Source organism: Choristoneura fumiferana, chromosome 7, assembly GCF_025370935.1.
Source record: "Choristoneura fumiferana chromosome 7, NRCan_CFum_1, whole genome shotgun sequence".
In the NCBI taxonomy this organism is placed as follows: Eukaryota; Metazoa; Arthropoda; class Insecta; order Lepidoptera; family Tortricidae; genus Choristoneura; species Choristoneura fumiferana.
In genome coordinates, this window is record NC_133478.1 from 5894271 (window position 1) to 5919838 (window position 25568).

Here is a 25568-nt window from a genome sequence, read left to right on the forward strand (position 1 = left end):
CTCACTCAATGTATGCTTAGACCAAGAGCTGTTGGGTTTAGTTGCAATAATATAATTTTGCTCATAAGTAATTATTACGAACATATAAATAGTTAGTTACTTTCACTAATCTCATTTTTAACACTTAGATTGTAACTGGTGGCTCTGTGAGTTAGTAGTATATCTTCCGACTCGCGAGTCCGTTTTTTCTGCATTTTGTGAAATTAGAATTTGAACGGAGAGAAGCACAGAGCCAGAAACATAACTCTATTATCACATCATCGTACTTGTATATTACTTTTCAAAAAGTCATAGTATAGGTAACTTATAGTATGCATAAAATAAAATTGTGTCCCACCATGGTGATCTTTGTTGTAAAAGAGGGAAGAGTTTAGAGTCAAAATAAAATAAGTTAACTTTACTTAAGGCTTGTGTTACACTATTTAATCTTTTTTAAGTCACACGGGCAACAGCTAGTAGTATAATTAAATTATTATTTAGCTTCACGGCTTTGATTTATCCTCATCTTACAGACTACCAAAGAGCAAGAGACATTTTTTTTATTTCATTAACAAAACACTTTTTCAGAATAATCGATATTACAACACAAAGTCTTGGTTTATGTAACATGGGTGAATAGTAACAGTGAATGGATAAATACATGCACGCCCCCACTATGCAACGTGCTTGTTCGATATAATGAGCTTTGTTTTGTTGTGGTTCAAAGAGTGCCGGTCGGTACGCACCTTTATGCGTAGCCATTCATCCATTCATGCAGTAAGAAAATACAAAGAGCCCAAAAAAATCAAGTGCGAGTCATACTAACACACGAAACGTTGCATGCCTCAGATACCGATACATTTTTTTTTCAAGACACTCATTTAGTTTTTAATTTCATTTTAGTATCGTTACTTATTTGGTGTCTTAAAAGCCAAAAAAATAATGCAAGATTTCAAGCACCACTTCTTAGAGATCAAAAGATACAGGCCGGATGGACGGACGGAGAGACACCAGTTGGCACTGACCCAAAAAAAAAATATAATAGATCATGACCATGTGCGTAGCGTATTGACAGTATTAGCAACAATTTTCATCGATTTAAAACTAAAATAAAGTCGAAATATTTGTCACGAAACGAGTAAAATACCTAAAATGTAGTAGAAATTCAAACAAAAAATTCAACTTACAATACAATAACTCTTTATTGCACACCAACACAGTAAGCAGTACAGAAAACAGAAGTACATACATAGAGATTCTCTAAGGTAAGCAATAGGCGGCCTTATCGCTTCAGAGCGATCTCTTCCAGGCAACCTTTACAATGGACAGAAATAAGGAATACATTTTAGCAGGTGGTGCGATTTATAGTAGACTTACTTTACAACTACTTACTTACTTACTTTTACTTTAAAGTCCTACCGTTCATCTAGTTTTTCTTATACCTCAGCTTTCTGAGAGCAGACGATTACAATTCATAAAACAACAACGGATTTTATTACACTGCCCTTCATTCGTCTTATTTTTTGGAGCAGTGTCCAAAAGGCGTGATTAAAAAAAAGAAAACTAACGAACTGGATCATGTAACTGACAGTTCGTATATGTCAGTCTGACAGTCAGAGGAGAACAAAAAGTTCACGCGCTGTTTGAGTTCGTTGAGAAAGGCCGTTTTTTTTAATAATAACAGAAGAAAAAAATTGGGTCTAATAGATACAACTAATAGAAGGTATCTCATACTTTGCAATCAGCATATTTAAGAGATCCATTTTTGTGACCGCGAATGAATTAAGATCGCGATTATCTTAGTAATGTTTAAAATTAAATAGTTATTTAATTTCATTCACATGGCACAGGGTAAAGTTCTAGGCACCAGGAAACCTGGATGAAGACAAACCTAATGGCTTAATAAGTTTCTGTTAAAAAAAAACATTTTTAATACAAGCTTTTTTGCTGATTGTACTTTTTACTGACTGTATTTGCATTGTCATTTAAACTGCATATATCCGTACCTTTTATGTCGGTACTATTAACCATTGAGGAGTTCCCTCCTGCGGAGACGATCCTGGCAGGACACCAACACTTCAAATTTGAGTTGAAAGATTCCACCCGAGCAAACATAGTTCTACATTACCTACACTGCAAATAATTATAATGCTTGTAATAAGTTTTTGTTAAAAAAATAATTTTTAATACAAGCTTTTTTTGCCGAATGTACTTTTTGTTGACTGTACTTGCATTGTCGTCTAAACTACATATCTGTACCAATTTTCAAGCAAGTACTATTAACTATTGAGGAGTTCCCTCCTGCAGAGACGATCCTGGCAGGACCACCATGATGTTACTACCAGATTATTGTATTGTCACCAAATTTACATAAGTACGTCAAATTTTAAGTCAATTGGACCGTTGAAAGTGGGTCAAATTAAGCTTCCAAAATGTGACCCAAACAAATAAATAAATAAGCTTGCCCTGTAGCTAAACAGAAAATCTTGTAAAAATACGGAAATTCTTCGAAATGAACACAAAATCGCTGTTCCGCGCTGCTGTCTTCAGGGTCAGGATGGCTATGATGATTGCCGACCTCTGAAAATAGGAGATATCAGTGCGAGAACAAGAAGAATTTTAGTCTGTGATCATGACGTTCGTAGATTTAATTGCCAAACTTAATAATTCTTACAGTTAATAATTCGACAGGGCTTAGTTAGATAATAAACGAATTATCTTTGGCGTTACATGCCACACTTACATGAAGGGACTATCTCTAAAGATTGGCTTCATAACCCTGCTGTTTGTATATTTTAATGACTTAAAACACGATCATACAAACATAAACAGGCAATGAAATTTTAATCTTTCCTCCTCCGTTATTTAGTTGTTTAAAACATTAACGAGACAAACCGGGGTCTTGATTACAGCTTTAAGAAAGCCTTTCAAAAGCCGCAGTACCTTTTTGTAACACACCCGAAATACCATGTGTTCAATTACTGAGCACGTTTTAATTGGGTGCTTTTAATTCTCTGTATTCGATTTTAAAGGGTATTTTAACTATCCCAAATTGGCCATTAACGTCACCGAATGTGTGGGAGAACAAACACCCAACTGTCAACTGCACATTCAAAATTTAAAAGGCAATATTTGCGTGTGGGTGTAGATAAGCTGACAAATGGTGAACATTTATAAGGCAAATAGACTGCGAACTTTATCTACAGAATTAATGGTGTACAAAGACACTTAAGACGACGACATGCGTCGAAGACTATGAGCAAAGCTACTCTTCAGACATACCGTCGGTGGCCTGTAATTGAAAGAAATGACAACAATGCCGTTTGTTTAGAAAATCAGGAAACTGATGATCATCTATATTTTGTGTATGAGTGTGATGTATTTGTGTCATGTAATGGCTTACCTATAGACATCTTACTAACAAGAATGAAAACATTAAGACTGAAAGGCTTTAGCCGTTTTTTCAACGATCCGCTTTCCTAAAATCGTATTCCTAAGTAAGAAAGAAAGAAGTCATTTATTCACATTCACAATATTGGAAAAGTCTTAATCAATGACAATTATAATTAATACTGATATATTTTGCAATTTTTGCTAAAAAGCTGAATAAGTAGGTACCTAAATTTCATCCTTTTACGTTTTTTGGACGTAATTTGACGTTGAACTATAAAAATAGATAAATTTAAAATTTGAATAGTCGCTTCAGTTATAATCTTTTTTTAATATGCAATATTTGCTTATTTATTTATTTTGGAGATCTCGGAAACGGCTCTAGCGATTTCAACCAAGCTATGCCAACCTCTACAATTGCATACCTACATAAGGTACCTACATCATAATTAAAATCTGGTTTTACACTCTAAAATGACGTAAATTAGAGAAATTTACAATATTTCGTACATGGCCTCTTAAGGTAACGCTAAAACTTTTTTTAGCTTTAATTATCGCCGAATGTGTGATGTTTAACAACCTGTTTCCCCATTTTGTACCACCTGTCACTTAAAAAACGAAATGTAACGGAAACTTCGCCGTAAATCCTACACCTGCGCAAGTGATATAGTCATTGGCGGCGCGCACAAAGACTCCCGCGCAGGCCGACGTCACTTGTCACCTTTGCAACTGTCACGTGGTGGTAGATCTTTACTTAAATCTGAATTGCGTTGGTGTACAACCAAATGGTTGCAGATAATTTGATACATTACGCGTTCAAAAGATATGTTTGGATCCCGATTGAGATTTCAGCCAGTGCCTTTGGTCAACCATCATTATAAAAAAAAAACTTCTGAAGAACCAAGACGATCGCGAGCTTGTAGCCTCCGGTTCTGTTCTCGGTTGGTTCAGTATTTTTTATTAGCCTGTGCTAATTCCCACTGCTGTACAAAGGTCCTATGATTTCCAACTTACCCTGTCTGCACTTATTATCCCGCCATTACCTGCCGTGCCTGCCGCGGCGCCGATAGCCATCCTTGGGCATCCACTGAGTGGTAACCTGTGCCCACTTCTCTGCAGGGCTACTACGAAACTCGAAACTCGAAGTTTGTGTCGTGTGGTCCCTCTGACGCTTATACTATTTAATACGAGAGCGAGGACGGTACGATACGAACTTCGAGTTTCGAGTTTCGTAGTAGTCCTGCTGATTGTGCGACAAACGTGGCCAGCCCAGTCCCATTTGAGCTTCGCGGTGGCTTATATAATAAGATATTATATGGAAAATAGGTACGAATATTTTCTCTCAAGAGCGTCTTGGATATTTGACATGTATTTACGAGGGTATTTATCTTATTTCACATAATCGCTAACTACTGATACATTTACGTGTGGTAAAATAAGAAAATAAACTTGGAGTAGGCGTATTCATTTAGCGTCATTAATCATGGGCATCACGACATTGATGTGGCAAAAATCCATTAATCAGACTGGCAACTGACAATATTTAGCTAATTAGAGAAACAAGTCTTTTTGCACATGAAATAATCTATTAATTATTAAGGTCGAAAGAGAATTTCGAGAAAAAATAAAAATTTTAATTCTTAATACGTATTTGAAATTTGATTACAACGGTTCATTTTTGCATAGTTTCTAGTGCGAAATTAAGAACATCTACATTAAAGAAATATAATAGCTAACAGCCACAAGGACAGAAGAAGAAATGGTCAATACAAACATCTGTATTATATTATTTATCTTTTAGGTTTTTTCCTATAATTGTAGGGTTTCAATGATGACCGACTAAATAAATTTCCTTTTCTAGCGACTCCACTTAAAATGGCTGACATTCGCACTAGCAATTAATCGTAGAGGAAAAAAGATTTCCTTTGAGTTTTCCAAGTAACTGATTCAAGACCATACGTCAGATATGCCGTTGAGTTAACTCCTCAGTGTCTTATTATGAAGTAATAAAAAAACAAGAAATCAGTTAAAACTAAACTAACCTTCAATTGTATGATATGCATCAGTAAAGGTTATTAGACGAAAATAGAGTTAAAATAAGTTTCTGGTAAAAATTACATTTTAATAGAAGCAATCACAAAATGAACACTGTGAGGTTGGCATAAGAATAAACAAATAATTAAGGGTACAGCACGCGTCCCATACTGGCAAAGACCCTGATTCGATTTCTGGTTTCCAGCATTTTTTTGTGCATAGTTTGTTCCATTTACAGAATGTTTATCATGAATTCTTGCTCAAAAGATACGTAGATATGAAATTTATCAGAAAGTACTGAAACATACATACATAAGTACATAAAATCACGCCTCTTTCCCAACGGGGTAGGCAGAGACTACATCCTTCCACTTGCTACGATTCTGGCATACAACTCTCGCTTCCTCTACATTCATCAATCTTTTCATGCATGCACGTCGGTTTAGAGTACTCCTGACCCGACCTTTCTTCAGAACGTCCTCTGTTTCATCGTGGTACGTTCATCTAGGCTTACACTACCTGACCTAACGACGTGGCTGGTACAGAAACAGGTCCTTAATAATGCTGTCTCAAAGTAAGCTAAATAAATACTTTGTTTTTATTTCAGCCAAAGAAATAATGTCTGTGTAAGAACACAGTGTGAATATCAGCCCCCGATCTGACTTTTTACGACTTCGCATACCGTTGCATTCTCGCCATGTTCGTCTCGCAAAAACAAAACAATTTAAGAAACATTTTAGCACAATAAAGTGACTGTATACGGATAAAACAGAATTTAGTGTGAGTATTGTGACAATTTGAACGGGAGAAGTCAATATTACTACCATATAAAAATGATAATACCTACTCGTAACCTGATTTATCACGTCAAAAGTTGTTTTATTTGGGATAAATGAAGTCACAACACGAACTTTCAATTACAATTACAAGATTAGATAGAAGATATAAAAAAAAGCTTGTCTAAAGAAAGAGAGAATAAAAATAGTGTCAAATTAGGCTTTTTAAATAGATTAGATTAGATTAGATTTATTTATTTATTGATCTATAATAGAGAAGAAAGGAAACAGAGACAAATTGCCAGGACATGCTCAATGTTATAAAACAAAAACGTGATTTAATTGTTTTACAAATAACGGAATTCCAAGAAAAAAAACCATTAGAAAGACAACATAAATGACAGCCTCCTATTAATATTGTAAAATCAGTAAATAAAAACTAGAACTAGCTAGATATTACATACATAAAATTCAACAATCTAGTTAGCACTAATTCCAGTGAAATAAAGCGATACAAAGCTGAATAAGGAAACAATAAAATGTGAAATTAACCAAACAGGGTAAACCGATAAATACCTCGGAAAACGGCAAAGACAAATTGTAAGAATTAATCGAGAGTAATGAATATTAATGGAAAAGGTGGTGTGGTCATACTAGCATGGTAATGTGTTTATATACAGATGGGTTTGCTTAGCGGATGAGGATAAACTACCGGAAAAATATTTTTAACAGTGATTTTTTGAAAAAATCAGTTCTTTTTTCGCTTGTTTTTGATACTGCCGCATGATTGAATAGTGTGAATAGTGTTTGGTTATCATCAAACGCTTACATATTTTATAAATCGAAACTTGCCTTTAGGACGAATATATGTTTGGCAGTTTTCTATGACGGGTTTATTTTGCTTTCAGTTTTGAGCACTCGCTTTCCTTAGTTGTTCAAATTTTATTCGTAAAATAACATTTTAAATTTACCATGAGTTTTCGGCGAAGGTACTTGGACTATCCCCGCCAAATGTAACCAAGAATTTTAACTGGGTAATAGTATTTTACGATAAGCCATAGTAATAAAACATTTAGGAAGGTTGTAAAAAAATTGGCAAAGCTTGTGCACAAGCGACGGTAGCCATATTAATTTATAGCCGAGAGCGCAATCATGCCCGATTATCTGCACAAGTATAAAGCCATAAATCCATTTGGATAGCGATATTTGTCAATCTTGTAGGCAACTTGATAGTTGACAAATATAATTGATAGTACTAGGAGTTGTAACTAACGGACTAATATAAAACGACAAAGTTATTATGACAGCGTTAAATGAGTTATACTTATGAGGAGAACTCCTTAAATGGTCTAATCACAAGACGGACAAAATGTTAAACTAGTTTAAAAGTGCCAAAATGCATGAAATTCTCCAAGTTTTGAACACTAAATCGTGTTTTTCCAGCAAGTGACCATAAAACGGGATAATTACTGAAAATTTAAACAAACCAAAGTTTAAAATGTTTTGCGACGAACGCAAAGATAACTTTTAAAGGAAAAGCAGCAAGAAAATGAACGGCAACAACACAACTTTATCGAGGAACTGTTTTTTATCACTGTACCTATATATAACGTTTCCCTGCTAACGTTTCCAAAAGCTTAATGGTTACTTCACCTGAAATGTATATTTCAGAACTAAAGTATTGTTATTATTATTTTAAAATTTATGACGGTGGAAGCATTCTACACTTCCACTGAACGTAGATATAGTTTAGATATAGTTAGTGTTTAGTATTGTAACTAAGGGATTATTATTATTTTTTATATATTTTTTTCTTTAATTGTATAATATAGTTTTAAAGTATTTTATTTGTAATTATATTATTATGAAAAAATGACTTTCAGCCAAGTTTCTTGCGGCGCATTCTTCTTGGCAATGATGGTCTTTCCGAAAGCGCTGGTAGTTTAAAAAATGACGTGTAAAAGTGCCCATTGCGGCCTATTTACTGAGTAAATTATTTGAATTTGAATTTGCTATAAGCTATATAATATTTCGATTTTTAAACACTCTTCTTGTGAACAAATTAAAAATTTCGTCAGCATGTCGTCGAAGTAAACAAAACTGTTACTTATTTAAATCATTCGTCCCTCCTCAGCCACATTGGTTACATTGAAACAAAAACTGCGTCGCTCTTACACCACAGTAGTCGCGGAGATAGCATTTGAATTAAACTGACATGCCAACTAAGTCCTGGTTTTTCGCCAAGAATTTAACTCAGTTGCGATTGAATACGATACAGTCGAGTCGGCTGACCATTTTTTCCCATGGCCAGGCTTATATGGGCAGTAGGGAACGACGCGATTCGTAAGCAAGTCGTTCGTTATAGATACGTGTGATTTTTAAGGTCATTCTTTATCAGATTAATTTTGTACATAAGGTAGATGTGTTAGGTATTGCAATAACTCAGGCTTCGATCTGTATCTAGATATTTGCTATGAATGGCTTGAATTTAAAATTCTTTTTACATTCGCTTGCGAGCAAAAACTAAAAGCGTGCGTCATTTGTAATTTTAATTTCGTTTCGAGGTCCTAATCGGGTTAAATGTTTTGTGAGCATTTTGAACTTAAAATTCTTACTAATATTAAAAATACAAAAGAAATTCTCACTGTTTGTCTTTTTGTCTGACCTATTCACGATAGTTGGGTTTTGTGCCAGAAATTTGCATAGTTCCTGCATGGGATGGATTGGATGGTTTTTTTTTGAAAAATAAAGAAGATACGTGCGAATGATTTTTGTTTTTCATCTTTTCTAGAAACACTTATACATTTAGTATGGATTTTACATGGACGTCGTGCCGTATGATGTCATAGGACATATGAGATCTTTCTGTCTAATTGACAGTTTAAAACGCCCACATCTTAGCTGCTTTTTTTTTATTCTTCCATAAATTATTAGAGAAGATTTCTTTCTCTTTTTACGTTACGGAATCGTAAATAACAATAAAAATAATGATAAAAATTGAAATAGGCCCCAAAGGAAACGTCTTTTTCCGTACGCTAATATGTTTTTTTTTCTGTTTGTCCAACTCGCACTTGGCCGGTTTTATTCCCACCTTAGCAGCCGCTATTCCCACTTCAGAACAACCAGTGCTAATCGGCACGCATCTCAATGATCTTTAAGCACACAATCAGTCACGTCCGACCGCGAACAAGATCCAAGTCAACTGATAAACTATCTGCCATCAGACACCGTTCTGGTTCAATTATTTTGTTTGTTTTTGTGTTAGGTGTTTCGCTGCGGAGTTGAGTATGCAAAATGGCTGATATTTTTTTATGTAAGTATAAATAAGCCAACGTTTGACCACAATCACGCCTGATGGTAAGTGAATCTTAGTCCACAGATGTGGATTAAGAGCCCGCTTGCCCAATTAATGCCCATTGACCCTAGATTTGAAGACGGCCAGATTGTAGCGAGCAGAGAACACGGACGCAGGCAGGGAATTCCAGTCCTTCGCTGTCTGGATAATAAAGGACGAAGATAATTATGATTGGGAATTAGTGGCAGTTCAATTGGGGAGGAAAGAGTAGCGGGGGACATAATTCCTCCTTAAAACTCTCTAATGACTTTGAAGCTCTCAAAAATAGAGAGTACGGAAACTTCTGCCTAGGACTCCAAAAACTGACTGTGACCCCCAAAGAATGTGGTACAATCACTCTTAAGGGAGAACGACATTTCTTATGTTATGAGTAGGTACCTATCGCTGATTTGTAATAGGCACCTAATTGTTTGTTGTGATTGGCTCAATGTTCAATATTTGTTGCTTTAAATAACCGAACCGGATACCTAACAAAGAATATATACATCTATTATTTATTTTTTGAAATCTTAATACAATAGGTACACTCTAATAGTAAGTATTGTTCTGGTAACCATTTCATTCGCCTTCTAATTCCCTTGTTATTTACATGCTCAACCACGAGATTCCGGTTTCCCTTTTAATATTATTCACCGTTTACAAAAAATACACGAGTTTTAATTTTGCTAAGAATCGAACATTTGTAACTTGTCTACCCAAAAGCGTAAAAATGTATTATGTTTTTAAGCGATGTACGATAAAGCATTGAAAATAGATGGTTCTGGTTGGAGCATAGTGGTAGTAGGTACTTCTATGTAGTGATCAATAATACTAAATACGTTTTTGGGCAATGAAAAAAGCGACAGAAAAAAAGCACACGATGGGACATGGATGTATCATTACTTTTACTTTTTAACTTGGAATTAATACTGGCATTTACTAGTATTACTTTGTGTTCTTAGTTTGAACGCTTTTAGTTGATTAACAAGGCTGCCCTAATTTTTAGCGACATTGGGGGGCCACATTGCTTGAAGAACAGATAACCGTTGGAAGAGAAAAGTTCTCGAATAGCGATCACGAAACTGAAGATGAAGCGTTACTAGGTATTCTGACGACATCGCGAGAATTATGGGCACCCGGTGGATGCAAGTGGCGAGTTGTCGTTCACTGTTGTGTTCTAAGGAGAAGGCTCTTGTTCAGCAATAGAAGACTTCCGGCTGATGATGATGATGATGACTTGAGGCGCGAAGGTTTGCGCTGCTTGCGGGGATGATGAGATTGGTGCCTCTGAACGAGAAACCTCCGAATATAGATTATTCAAAAAAAAAAGAGAATTTTTTAACATAAACTTATAGATATTAGCACAGGCATAGTAGACCTGCTAGATAAAATCTCTCGCTAAAATGTAATGGTTTCGAAATGACGGAAATTAAGAGGCATTTTATAATTCTTTTAAGTTTTTTAAAATGTCAATACTGTTGTTTAAGTTTACGATTGAATTGAACTTTACGCGGTTTCCTCTTGCGCAGCTTTATAAAGACATCAAGGTAATTGTACCAGTTGTTGACACATTCATATAAAAACTACGATAAAAAGCCTTCCATAAGTATGAGAGCTAATGATGGTGGAATCCGTGCACATTTCAGCTACAGCGTTTACTCCTGCGACGTAATTAGAAGACATCAGGTGGTCTATTATAGTAAACTTTGGCTAAGAATCAGATAGTAGCCTAAGTCAATCAGGGATGGTGTAGCCTTTAATTCAAATTAGGAAAATCCGTCGTATTTTTATGATGCCAACCTAAAGTGGGTGATAGACGTACGAGCAAGTACACGTACTTATGGCTCGACGAACTTTTTCGCCTGGTGTCACCGTAAGTACGCGTACTTTAGAACCGCCGCGATCCATCCGGTTTGAAATCTTGCTCTTAGCTCACAACACTTAAAAACCGCGTACTTTAAGTTCGTACGTCTATCGCACTTTAAGAATAGACAAAAAAACATAGTATTTATTTATTTAAAAATTACATAGTATTTATTTAAAAACATCTAATATTTTTAAGAAGTTATTAATAAACAAACGCAAATCAGACGCATAGCAGTTACTTGGTTGGTTTTCGTTCATGGAAATGTCGGTACACAAACCATTGTTTTTATACGAAACGAATCGCTTTCTCATTACAATTTAACATCTCGTGACGTTAATTCTATCGACTGTACATTGATCCCAACGTGGGACCTTATCAAATTAAAAACAATTAGAATCCACCAGCGCTAATCGAAATAACTCACGCTGTTCTGTTGTGAAATGGTTCCATATTGGGTTACAATTGTATTGCTATCGACCGTAATCCGCGTGCCAACTTTTTGCTACGCTAATTAACAAAAAAACCTTAGACTAAATTTTAATTTACCACGAAACAAGTTCAAACTTAATCAGCTGTGATTAACTTGACGGCTGTGACAGACTGACGTACGAGGTATCAGGCCTCTACTTGTTAAGGTGCTGCCGATTCGTCAGTTCAAAAATTAATTGTTCAATTACTTCTTTCTTTACTTCGTTTACATGGAACGTGACAGTGACTGCATTATTTGCTTTATAATAGTGTTAGGGACAGTTGTACTGATTAATACACTTTAACCTTTTGTTGACCAAGAACCACTATTACTGCTTTATTATTAGCAGAGACTACAAGGTTCGAAATAAATAATTATCAACACAACACAACAATCTGTAGTGAAACAACGTAATGTAAATAGTTGTAAAATGTATTATTAACAGTGTTATAATTGAAGACACATAATTTTAAGTAGGAAATTCAGTTTGTATCAATTTACTGAGCTTGCGTTGCGCGAATACAATTTTTTTGCGGACCTTATTTAAGCTCTTGCGAACCACTGATGGTTCGGACCCACTGATTTAGATGACTGAAAAAAGACTAAAAATGTTTCATTACAGAGGAATGTGTGTTTGGATGACCTGATGTGGTAAGAATTGATAATCTAGGCAAGAATATCCAAAGATAAACTTAAAAGGTTGGCTCCCAGGCCATATTCAATAAGTAAAATAAAGAAAAACGAACACAAAATATGTCACAAGAAATCAGTGGTTCAATGTAATGTATGCGCGCCGCATCGGAAGCATGGCGAATTGGAAACCGGCCTTTGGGCCGGGTGTTGCAATACTTTAAGGAAATCGCGACATGTAAATGTTGTCTTGCCCCGTGGAGCAATAATCTTACTTTAAAATGGCAGATGCCAGCTGAGAAGGTAATGGAGTATTACAAGCTGTTATCAGTATGGGTCGAATCTTTTAAGTCATAATAATATTTCACTTGAAATTTAGTAGATGACAATACAAGTACGGTCAAAATAAACTAGTTCCTGTTTACGTTCTATGACTGTTAGGTAAATCACTGTGATATTCATTTATGTTCATGGAGCACACCCATTATAAAAAACCGGCCAAGAGCGTGTCGGACACGCCCAAAATTGGGTTCCGTAGCCATTACGAAAAAATTAAGTAATATTTTTCAAAGGATTTCGTATTTTATACGGAATCTTCCAAGTTTAGGTATATTTTATACCTTAGGCTGCTATTTCAATAATTCTCAAGCAAACTTAGCCGCAAGCAAGCTTAGCTTTTTTGAGTGATAGACCTATAAACTTTAGAATTCTTGAAACTTAATACCTCAAAATAACGTAGCCCTATCGGCCTATGAGTCTCACGATAGTTTCATGTTCAAACTTAGCCGTTATAGTTTTCCTTGAAAGTTTGATATACTTACTACCATCCTGATTTTTTTTATTATTTTTTACGCACCGGTTTAGATTTTAGAGGGGGGGGGGGACGCTCGATTTTCATGAAAATTTGCACTTTACAGTTGAATATTTCGCAAACAAATCACTGAATCGAAAAATCGTCCTTCAAACCCCTAATGGTTTTAAAATACCTATCCAATGATACTGCACAATTTGTTCTTCATCATATTATTTCTGTGGTTTTGTAATCACTAACCAAAACTAGAATATTTTATTTGTTATTACCTATATAAAAAAGTGCACAGATTTCATGTCGCATTATTAGAGCTTATAATAATTATGTTATTACCTACCTGGCATCAATTATTATATTGTTACCAAATTTACATGTACCTATAAGTATACCACAGTTTAGCTCAATGGGATACCATAGAGTGGTCCAAAAATAGTTTGCTAATTTAGAAACCACAACTTACTTTCATCATCATCATCATCAGCCGAAAGACGTCCACTGCTGAACAAAGGCCTCCCTCTTAGAACGCCACAATGAACGACAACTCGCCACTTGCATCCACCACGCTGTAAAATAAAAATAAAACGAATGTAAACTCTTTATTGTACAAAATAAGTAAACAACCACAGATGACAAACAATGAAATATATGTACAAAGGCGAACTTATCCCTTTAAGGGATCTCTACCAGTCAACTTTTGAGTGGAGAGAGAAGCATTCAGTCAGGGACAGACAAGAAGTGAGTTTAAAAATTAAAGTAGATAGTGGAGGCTACAATTGTTTTAGTTTATAGAAGTGAAAAAAGTTTTTACACAGGCCAAGTCAAATTTAATCATAATGTCAAAATCATACAGGCTTTGACATGGAAAAACTTTTCTCACTTTAATTATACGAGAATAAGAATGCGGAAGAATCACCCAATTGTCAGCTCGTTAGTCAATTTCAATTACAATTTGACAGAACCAGTTCTTGACCAAATCGGTGTTCTAAACTGAACTTTAATGACATGTTGAACAAATAATAAACGGTTTAATATCAAAATTAATAGTTATTCTTCATGATTCACTGGTAACAGTAGCAACCGGATAGAATTAATTGACGCTACGAAAATATGCAAATTTTACTGGTTTATGTAGATGTATGAGAATTTTATATGAATAAAAGAGGTGAATTGTTCTAAATTGTAGCCTTGGGTAAGGACTTTGTATTTGTTGTAATTGAATAAAAAAATACGGCCAAATATTGTTATTTACGATCACAATTTGTGGTGAAAGTTTTGTTGCTTAACTATTTATTGTTTAAATTAATGTAGCCATAATTTGTTTTATTGACAATGCGGAAGTAATCACTAAAGCATAACACAGTAGGTATGAGGAGTTTTGCCTAAGGTCTGGAATCCAAATGCCAAGAAGCAAGCGCACCATTTTCTCGCTGTTCCCTTTGGTAGCCAGCTAGTGACCAATTTACTAGGCCAGTGACCAAGCTCCAAGCGGAAGCGAGTCATGGTACTTCGTATTAATCATTTACCCTAATAACGTGAGGTTGAGTCTCACAAGACAATCCTTTGCTCAGACGTCGAGTGAGTGTCGTCAGATAAATCTCAAGAAATTATTGCCCGCGGCGGCGCGCAAACGATGCCGTTTCCAATGAATTAGCATTTCCTGCGGTTTTTAGTTCAACGTCATATCATACATATTACATGCTTGAGATTTGTAAGTATACGTCAAAATACATATTGAGGGCTCGGTCCTCGGTAATACAAGTGCCTAGAAGGTTTTGGGGAATGGCTACTAATGGCTTAGCGTCGTAACAACTAGATTCTCATAATACAACACAATAACTCTTTATTGAACACAAATACATAGTAAGCAGTACAGAAAACATAGGTATACGAATAGAGATTTTCCAAGGCAAGCAATGGGCGGTCTTATCGCTTCAGAGCGGTCTCTTAAAGGCAACCTTAACAATAGAATAGAAGGAATAGATTTTAGCAGGTGGAACAATTTACAGCAGATTAGAGCAATATCAAGAATATTATATACTAACCATCATTATATACAATACACATACACAATAGATCTAAATGAATAGGTATCTACACCACAACAAATAATTAGATACAAGATTCATATGGAAGATGACAGATAGTGCTCCCTAAGCATAGATTTAAAGATGTGTGCACGTGTTAGGCTGAAATTTTGTGAATGAACAACATCATTATTAAATATTGATGATAGTGGTAATTTGTAAAAGCTAAAGTAGTAATCGGTGCAATTAGTACAATCCGGACCGGACTGACCCAATGTATGCGATTAAAGTCTCGTTTACACGATGCGAGTAATATCGTGCAGTTGCGTTACATTGCGGCGTGAAGTTATAGATTTATGACGTCGGAAATATCTGTGCACTTCACTATTTGACTCGTAGGCGACAAACAATTGCAGTAAGAAAATTATAATGTCACACGTGCCTTCACGTCTGCAGTGCTACCGGTACTATCTATGCAAGTATGTGGAAAGACGTGAAGAGAGCCGTATTTCGGCAAAGAAGTTGCACAGATAATTTCGACGCTTATTAATCTAATACTCTTACAAAAAATAACATTCTTGTAGATTTTATGCTATTATATGTGAGGGTTCTCGGAGGCGAATAATCGATTTAGCTTGGTCTTATCTCTGGGAAAACGCGTGTACCTAGTTAGAGTATTCGGGTTTTGGCCCAAGCGAAGCCCGCTTACCCGACAGTATTCGATAAATCGTGGCAATGCAACGCAACACGCACGATATTATCGCATCGTAAAAATAAGATTTTATATTTGACTCGATATCGCATTTTAATTTTAAAAGTCAGCCTGGGAAAATGTCTGATTGGACTTAGGTCTTGCATTAATACGTAATAGAGCGTAGAACCGAGCTAAGTTATTTCTGAAAATTAGCTTTAATTAAATGTACATACATACAGGGTGTTAAATAATTTATTGATACTACCGGCCTACTCGTTAAGTATCGACACATTGCAGGTTTTAAATTGATTTAGTCCAGCAAAATGAAAAATAAATTCGGATTGTTTCATCGGATTGTTGGAGTAACTCGTAGTCTGTCTGAGTACCACTTTGAAGGTTTTAAACTTTGGCGATTCCCACTCATAACGAATATAATTTAAGCATTCGAATTAATTCCAATAGTAAGTAATAGTATTATTTATTGCTAAAACTATTACCAGAGTACTATTGTTAAAATGACCTCGAAAAGGTTAGTCTTTGACACGGTACTTTGTGTACTAATCGATGCATGAAAAAAAATACATGCACAATAGAACATTCAAAGGAATGTTCGTGCATTCATCCAGATTTCTTTGAAAACAATTTGTGTATTTAATTTCACGTGTTTTTAGTATGTCTTTCTTGTCAATTCCTGCTTCGACTTGTGTGTCGTACGCCAAAAAATGCTGCACATGCTGAATTTCGGGGCGTACCGCTAGCACTAACTAGGGCTTGCACTATCCGGTAACTTTTTATTATCCGGATATTTCGGATATTTGAAATCTCAGTATCCGGATATCCGGTTATTTTGAATAATTTGAATAATTTTCCAAATATTTAAAAAAAACGCTAAAAACAATTTTAAATTTGTTTCATCAGACGAATCGTGTTAATTAACTTAATCACTGATTGTCTTATACGCACGTAAAAATCATTATTTTATCACTTTAATGAGTGAAATAACTTAAAAACACTTTATCACTTCTCTGTCTCCTGCTTGTTGTTATTTTACCTTACGGATCAAGAGCCCACGACAGCCAGACCTTCGTTATATTTTAAAGGGTGAAAGTTTTTTTTATGCAAGGTGTTAATTTTTAATATAACTGAAAACCGGAAAGCACTTTGCTCAGAAATACTCAGAATCGAGATTCGATTCATCATGTCAGCCGAAAGACGTCCACTGCTGGACTTAGGCCTCACCCAAGGCTCTCCGCTCAGACCAGTCTTGTGCTTTCCGCATCCAACGCAATTCAGCGATCTTAACAGGTCGTCGCTTCATCTTATTGGAGGCCTACCTACGGCTCGTCTCCCGTTCCGCGGACGACATTCGAGAACCTTCTAACCCCATTGGCCATCAGTCCTGCGAGCACGCTCACTGCCACTTCAGTTTCGCAATTCTTCGGGCTATTTCGGTAACCTTAGTTCTACTGCGGATATCATCATTTCTGACTCTATCCCGTAGAGAATCCCCGAGCATAGACCTCTCCATAGCCCTTTGAGTGACTTTGAGCTTCCTAATGAGGCCCATCGTTGGCGCCCACGTCTCAGATCCGTATGTCATCACTGGCAACACACACTGGTCAAAGACTTTTGACTTCAAACACTGCGGTAATTTGACCGAAAAGACACTGCAAAGCTTCCCGAATGCTGCCCAGCCGAGTCGGATTCGACGAGTGATCTCTTTCTCGAAGTTAGACCTACCTAACTGGATCGTTTGTCCCAGGTGTACATAGTCGTCAACAACTTCGAGCGCAGAGCCTCCGACTATTACGGGAGCTGGCACAACATTAGACATGACTTTCGTCTTGTCCATGTTTATTTTTAAGCTAACTCGGTCGGAAACAACTCTGCTGAGGTCAGCGAGCATAGCACTGAGGTCCTCCATAGTCTCAGCCATGACTACAATATCGTCGGCGAATCGAAGGTGAGTGAAGTACTCCCCATTATTGTTAATGCTCGTCCTTTCCAGTCCAGAACCTTAAAATCATCTTCCAATCCAGCGGTGAACAGTTTCGGAGAGATCACATCTCCTTGTCTGACTCCCCGCTGCAAAGGAATAGGCTTCGTGCTCTGGTCCTGTAGTCGGACTATAACGAAGGATTATAACGATACTATAACGAAGGTCTGGCTCTTGCTCTATTATAAGAATAAATAACACAATACAATACAAAGCGTATTGTATTGAACACCAAAAAACATTCATTATAAAATGAAATCAGAACATAAAAGGTAGGGTAGGAGACGAGAAAACAGGGGTCTAGGTCTAATCGCTAAAAAGCGATCTCTTCTTCTACCTTCTTATTCGACCTGACGATGTTATTAACATAGAATCAAGAAAAAAGGTGATCAAAGCAGTTGTGTGTAATGTAAGGTAAAAAATATATAGAAGATTGAAAAATTCATAAAATATAATAATACCTATTAATGAAATAAACACATACATTACTTACATACACATTTACCAAAAATTCATCATCGCCACTACCAAACAAGATGTTAAGAATGAACCTAACTAATAAGTATTGCATGTAAACCTTCCTAATACAAAAATAAATGTATCTGCGTGTATGCATACACTACACTAACCTCTCACAATGCGCGAGCGCGCGCTTAATATCAGATATTCGAATTATCCAAATTATCCGGATAATGAAGAGCTTCCTATCCGGATTTGAAAATGGGCGGATATCCGGTTATCCGGATTGCAAGCCCTAGCACTAACACACAAAAGACAACCAAAAAATAAGGAGTTTATCTCATCTGATTCTAAGTAGGTGGTCTGCGCGTACGCACCGATAGCCATGCGTGCGACGCTGTCGTGATGGATTTATGTACTTAAAGTATTTGTATGAAATGCTGCGTAAATAGGGTTGTCAATTTACACAAAGCTGTATGCACTGCCGTAGAAATGTGGTATCCCACTGATCCCACTAATATTATAAATGCGAAAGTTTGTAAGTCTGTTTGTTTGTTTGTTACTTCATCACTTCTAAACCACTAAACCGATTTAGATACGATTCGGTATACAGATAGTTCGTGTCCCGGGGAAGGCCATAGGATAGTTTTTATCCCAGAAAAGTGCATAGTTTCCGCGGGATTACGATAACCGAAACCAACGCAGACAGAATTCTATGTTATTTTTTTAAAGTACCTACACGTATCTGATTATACAGGTTGATCTACAATTGATCTAGAACGTCGAGCCAGAATCGGGTGATAGAGCAGAAATCACAAATTATTATAAAAACAGTTATACAGTTAAAATAGAAAAGACGTCATTACAAAAAACCAAACAATTTTAAGTGATCCTACTTAAATTTGACTAACTATTAAGATTTTGATTCACACTATCACGGCAAGTCAGATAAGATAAATTTGTAAAGGAGCCAACCCTGATTATGACAAACGATACGGAGTGAGCTGCGCGGGATTCGATTTATGTGCACTTCAACTTGTCATAATAATAACGGTTATGGGAAAATAGCTAAGACACGAACTATTTTCCCTGGAATTCGCGGAGTTCTAGAATGTTATATATTTGACGTCTTTATCTCTAGCTAATGGTTGTTATGACAATATAAATTTAATATTGTTTATTTATCTATTGTATTGTACGATGAATGATGTCTTTGTATTATATGTTTTGTTGGGTGATTTTATGATTTAAATTCGGTTTTGGTTCCGCGTAGGCACCTTGATTTTAGAGCAGCTCGATATTTCGGCACAGTTGCATGCGCCATGATCACGAGACGACAGTCAGATCATTTTGCTTCCATAATAGGTAGGTATCTTATTCTTCAATCTACATATTTAATGTCATTTTTGATTTTTATTTATTTATTGTTTGTTTTGTAATTTACTCTGTAAAGTGAAATATAAAAAAGCGGCCCTTGCGGCTTAATTACATAGGTACTCGTAAAGAAGAAAGGTCTCGGTTTTTGATTTTTTACGTACCTATTATGCAAGCAGTATGAACCACGCACCATTTTGGATCAATACCCATATTTACCTATTTAATTAACCGATGTTCCTCCTAAAACATAATCATAGAATTTGAACTCACTTAAACGTTAATTTATAAGCACAAAAACTAAATTGTTATTTCGTGTTAAATATTACAATCTCCTATTAAATAACCCACATGCGCGTGCGTTGTATTACACGCTCGCGGGCAATAAACATGCTCTCGATGTATGATTTAAGTACGACAAGTGATATAAAGTCGTTGGGCATGTACTGTGTACAGTCAGCATCGAAAAAATAGTAAATAACTTACGACAATTCACATCTATTGATCTAGTCTCAAACTAAGTAAAGCTTGTGCTATAGATACAGTCAAGTCCGCTGTAAAGATATCGACATTCATAAGTGCTTGTTATAGCCTGAACTGAATAAAGATATTTTAACTTTGACTTTGACTTTTGACACGGCCAAAGTTACAAAAATATGTATACTTACACGACTTTATGCATTTAATTTTAAGGTCGTGTATACATATTTTTGTAAGTTGGGCCGTGTCGATATCTTTGCATTTGATACTAGACAATGGATAAACTTATAGGTACGTTTAAGTATAGTTAAATGTACAGATGTCTGAAGTCACGCTTTAAGACTTCAGGAGGTAATATACTGCAGTATTAGGAGTAAGAGTTTGATCTTTAAATGTCGTTATCAAATGAGTGATATTTTCTTTAAAAACACACCTAACAAGAAAAGCAACCGTAGTTAATAGTACGTAGACAAAAAAATCACACATTTTACTATGAAATTTGAGGTTAAAGCTCTTCCTAATACTACAGTAGTTGGTCTATTCTATCCTGAGTGTGTTAATCAACGGAAAAGTACCAATACCTCCTAACTGAATGACCTTTGACGTGCGATTTAGGACCTTAGAACTCCTAAGTTGCATGTTCGAGATTTATCAGATAAGAGGTACTTATTGGTACTTCACCGTCGATATCCTGAATTTCCTATAACGTTATTCTGGACACCTGTATACTAAAATATATATAAAATATATAATTCGACTGCAAATATTCATAGGTATTTGCCACACAAATCTCTGCCCCTGCCGGAATTGTAGAGTTGAATATTTTCACCAAATTTTGGCTATGCATGATGGTTAACGATTCTTTATAATAAACTTGCATTAAAGGCTGCTATTGCCACTTGCAGAAAAAATAAATCTATCAGCTTTTAGAAACAGGACAGTTTGTGCCGACTGTACTTGGACATGCAATGCGTCTGAGCAGCATTTGTATACGTACGAAGTTACGGTTATGGGCCATGTATGTATCTACAGTTTATGGGGTAGGATATGGGAATAATGACGATGAGAATGGGAACCTTAAAAAATAATAAAAACGAATTTATTTAGAATGCACATTTAGGTAGTTAAGTACTTAACATTTATTTTTGTTGAAACCAAAATATTCTATAGATATCTATATATATCACTAATCCCAATTTTTCTGCAAATTGTAGGTTATGCGAAGATGTGGTGTAAGATGGAACTCGCTCCTCTGTTATTTTTTTTTAATTCATTTAAATAAGAAATGCAAATACATTGTACCTAAAATTAAATGTTCGCCAAACTGTGAGACAGTTTGTTGGCCCATGTTCGCCCATTACTTCTACATTGTCGGCCAAACGAGCAGACGTAACAATCAGGCGATCCCATCCATTAACTGTCCGGCAATGACGCTTTAAGTTGAAATGCTGAAGAATAATTTAAAAGTATAATAGTCACTTTATGAACCTATAGAAAAAACATATCAATCTCCTAATTACACTCCAAATTCCCTACAAAAAGTAAACAAACATTCTCCCTTGCAAAAAGCTAATAGCAGGAAATGCTCGGAGCGGCGCGCGGCCCGATGTAATTAATGCTGCGCTTGCGCAGAATCACACGCGATGTCTATTAGCTACCGTTATTAGTAAATATACTATCCTATGTTTTGCGTGTGACTCCGTCTGCGAAAGTTTTGTTTATCCCGCAGGACTATGCAAGTGTCCGGGATCAAAACTATCCTATTTCTCAAACTATATTGATATCTTTAATTGAAATAGGTTCAGCGGTTTATAAGCGTGAACATGTAAGTGCAATTTTGTAAATCGATGAATGAAATCAACCTGTAGCTATTACCGTTTTAAAGCTACTTGTCAAAACAGCAAACTATAACTTGTTAAATGGTTGGTTAAAAAACTTTTTTTTTTAATTAAATCATTTCTGTTATAATTGCATTGCATTGCTTGCATTGTTGTGTTTCGGCGTGGAGAGTAAGACAGCCGGTGAAATTACTGGCACGTGAGGTATAGTATAGGTATCCCATCTTAGGCCTCTAGGTTGGCAACGCGTCTGAAATACCCCTGGTGTTGCAGATGTTTATGGGCGGTGGTGATCTCTTACCATCAGGAGACCCACTTGCTCGTTTGCCATCCAGTCGTATAAAAAAAAAAAAAAACCCTTACTTTACCTGTGTTTACAACAATATTAAAATTACTTACTTAATTATTAATAACTCGTTAGCAGCGTGAAATTGTTATTAGCTTTTAGTAAACTTCAGTAGGTAAGCTAGATGAAAAAGGAAGATAATTACTAACTTGTCCCACAATTTCTAGCTTTATTTGACATTTAAACATCCTTATACACCTTGTCATAAATAATTACAATGTTTACTAGAATAATGTTTGTTTAAAAGGTGTGTCCGAAGGTTTTCGAAAGTTGACTAATCGTGACCAAATCGGTTATAGGTACAATATTAATTACGTTTAATTAATTCTGTATTAACATGAATTAATTAATGGCTACCATCCGAGTGGGCGGTCAGTGAAATTCATTGACTAATTAAATTTACAGTAATAACAATACTAAAAATGCATTCACATAAGATAATCCGTGAGTTACTTTTTTTTGTAAAGAATACTTAATTAACGTTTTGGCCTGTCCAATGTAGTAATGCTCCCAGTTTCTCCTGAAATGTTATTCTTTAAACTTTTTCCGGAGAATTAATGTCAATTTTTAAATTTTGGCCAATGTTACTCATTTTGGGCATGAGTCAGACTACAGTCCAAGAAACGGAGCCAAGAACCAGAGCGGGACCTTTTCAAACAAATGTCCTGTTGTGAGACAAAGTGATTGTGACAAAGGTCCATCCTGGTACGTGGTTCGATTTCCTTGACTGTGCATCATTAGTCCCGTAAGTAAATATAAAAGTATTTCAGCTGGTTGGTATACGGATGTTTGGTACTAGATAAACATTTTCTATGTTAGGCCAGAAAGCAAACAAATACAATTATAATACCTATGAACAAAAAATACAAGGAAATCACGAGATAGTGAATGAAGTAGATTTATAAGTTACACTTGCAGGCAGGTACGGATACTTCATGGGTAGTAGTTTTTTGCTAATCAACTAATGAACAGATCAACGTACAAGGCAGGATGGCCACCCGGAGTGCCCACGGCTGTTATTGAGTTATTGGTAGAGAGAGACACCATGCATGACGTTTGAAATGTCAGGATAAATCCTATAAAGCTGTATCTATTGAGCAGAGAATTAATGAAAACATTAAATACATAGGTTTTTTAATGCTCTCTATTTAATAGGATTACACATCTTGTCTTGCCACTTACCTTTGACATAAAGAGACAAAACAAATTCTGCTACGTAAGGTGCATAACTTTTATGAGTAAAAGGATTAATATTTATTCAGTAAAATTTTAATTTCATTCATTTATACTGCAGTTAAATACGTAATGGGAACGAAAGATATGAACATTAATTTGTACTAACTAATAATGTCCAGCAGGGCTACTACGAAACTCGAAACTCGAAGTTCGTATTGTACCGTCCCTCTCGATCTCATATTAAATAGTATAAGTGTCAGAGGGACCGCAGGACACGAACTTCGAGTTTCAAGTTTCATACTAGCCCTGCAGCTCTGCAGCAACCTCCGCAAACTTTTCTTGTCAGGCCTGTGGACAAACAAGTTGTTCTCGCATTGTGCTAGTCAGCCACGAAAGACGTGCACAGGCAACATGCCAAAAATCCTCTGAAACTGTCCAGAAAATGTCCTGGAAAATTTTAAATGTGTGTCAATAGCAAAATTAGTATGTTTGGACACACTCGCGCACGATTCGCATACTGAAATGGAATTTTGTCGTTATTTATGTTTTATTTTTATTTATTGTTTGAGTATTATGTGACCGGCAAGAACAAACAGTTGTTTGTATGCCAAAGTGGAATTTTAATCGTTTCGGTAGAAAACATGTAAAACATATTGACTACCCATAAAGAGTCAAGGCACATGAACTGTATTTTGACGAAAACCAAAATGGTCAAGTGCGAGTCCGTACCAGCGTAAAATACTTAACACCACGTATTATGTATTGAAATTATATTTTAATATAGTTACACTAGTTAGACGTTTGCTAATATTACTAATATCAAACAACAAAGTCCCAATAAACATGTTTTTGTTTGTGCGTCCGCAGACTCTTAATATTGTTATTTAGGACTATTTTAGGCTGGTTGGTACCACAAATCATATTTTTTTCATTTTAGTTTCATAAATGCCGCAGTTATACTGAAACATAAAAAAATACAACCGAACCGATAACCTTTCCCATTTTTTTGCAGTCGCTCAAAAAAAGGGAAAATATAACAGTGATCAAAAGGAGAAAACGGAACTTATCATTCAAAATTTGCCTCCGAAATCTTTAGAACCAAAGCCAATCACAAGTCAATCTAATAAAAGTTATATTACAAGTAGATACAGTCACCAATACCAATATCTGACACAAAAAAGCGTGCGTATCTTATCTCTTCTCTACTCTATTTTTAGGGCCAGTAGGATGTATCAGATATTTTTGCACGCTTCGCTGTAGCAGATATTAATGCAGGTGATTGTACTAGCTATTGCCCGCGGCTTCGCTCGCGTAAACCTCCGTCAGTTAAATTAAAACCTAGACAGGCTTTCTATCATGTCCTACTAGATATTTATGAATAACATGCCGCCTAAGTGCCATAAGTAAAACCAGCGGAAGAATATTTAACTTCTTCAGCTGTATGAGTGACAACACGGAGACGCTCAGGACAGTCTACAAATCATTGCTTTACGATGCAATCACAACGCAATATCTTACGCTACAACATCCCAATACTAACAGCAACAAATACGGTGTAAAATCGTCTGTATTTTTTGCAATAAATGAAATAAATTGAAGGCCTATAAAACATGCACTTTATATGCGGTACGTGATCAATACTTAGCCTTTTGGCAGATGGTATTTTTAAAGGTTGCTGTAGAATGCGAACGCTAATTGCTAATTTAAATGCAATAAGTGGACACCCTACATTGCTGTTAATTTATCATGATGGATTCTATTCCTTGGAATTAAAAAAAATTCTATGAATATACTTTATTAATGGACAACTCGCATCAAAATGCCTCCTATGACGCCAAACAGCCTGTTTATACAACTATACTATACTTAATTATAAAAAAAAACATTATTT

General features: G+C 35.7%; 2 protein-coding genes across 4 annotated transcripts in view; one reads left to right on the plus strand and one right to left on the minus strand.

Moving 5' to 3' along the window:
• The window catches only part of IP3K2 (Inositol 1,4,5-triphosphate kinase 2), a 243161-nt gene that overhangs the window by 90118 nt on the left and 127475 nt on the right, over positions 1 to 25568 (plus strand). The window lies entirely within an intron of this gene.
• Positions 20654 to 25568, minus strand: part of LOC141429853 (uncharacterized) — a 21541-nt gene continuing 16626 nt past the window's right edge. Inside the window, exon 5 of the mRNA XM_074090414.1 lies at positions 20654 to 20750. Coding sequence (XP_073946515.1) covers positions 20654 to 20750 — 97 coding nt within the window. The remainder of the gene's footprint in view (positions 20751 to 25568) is intronic.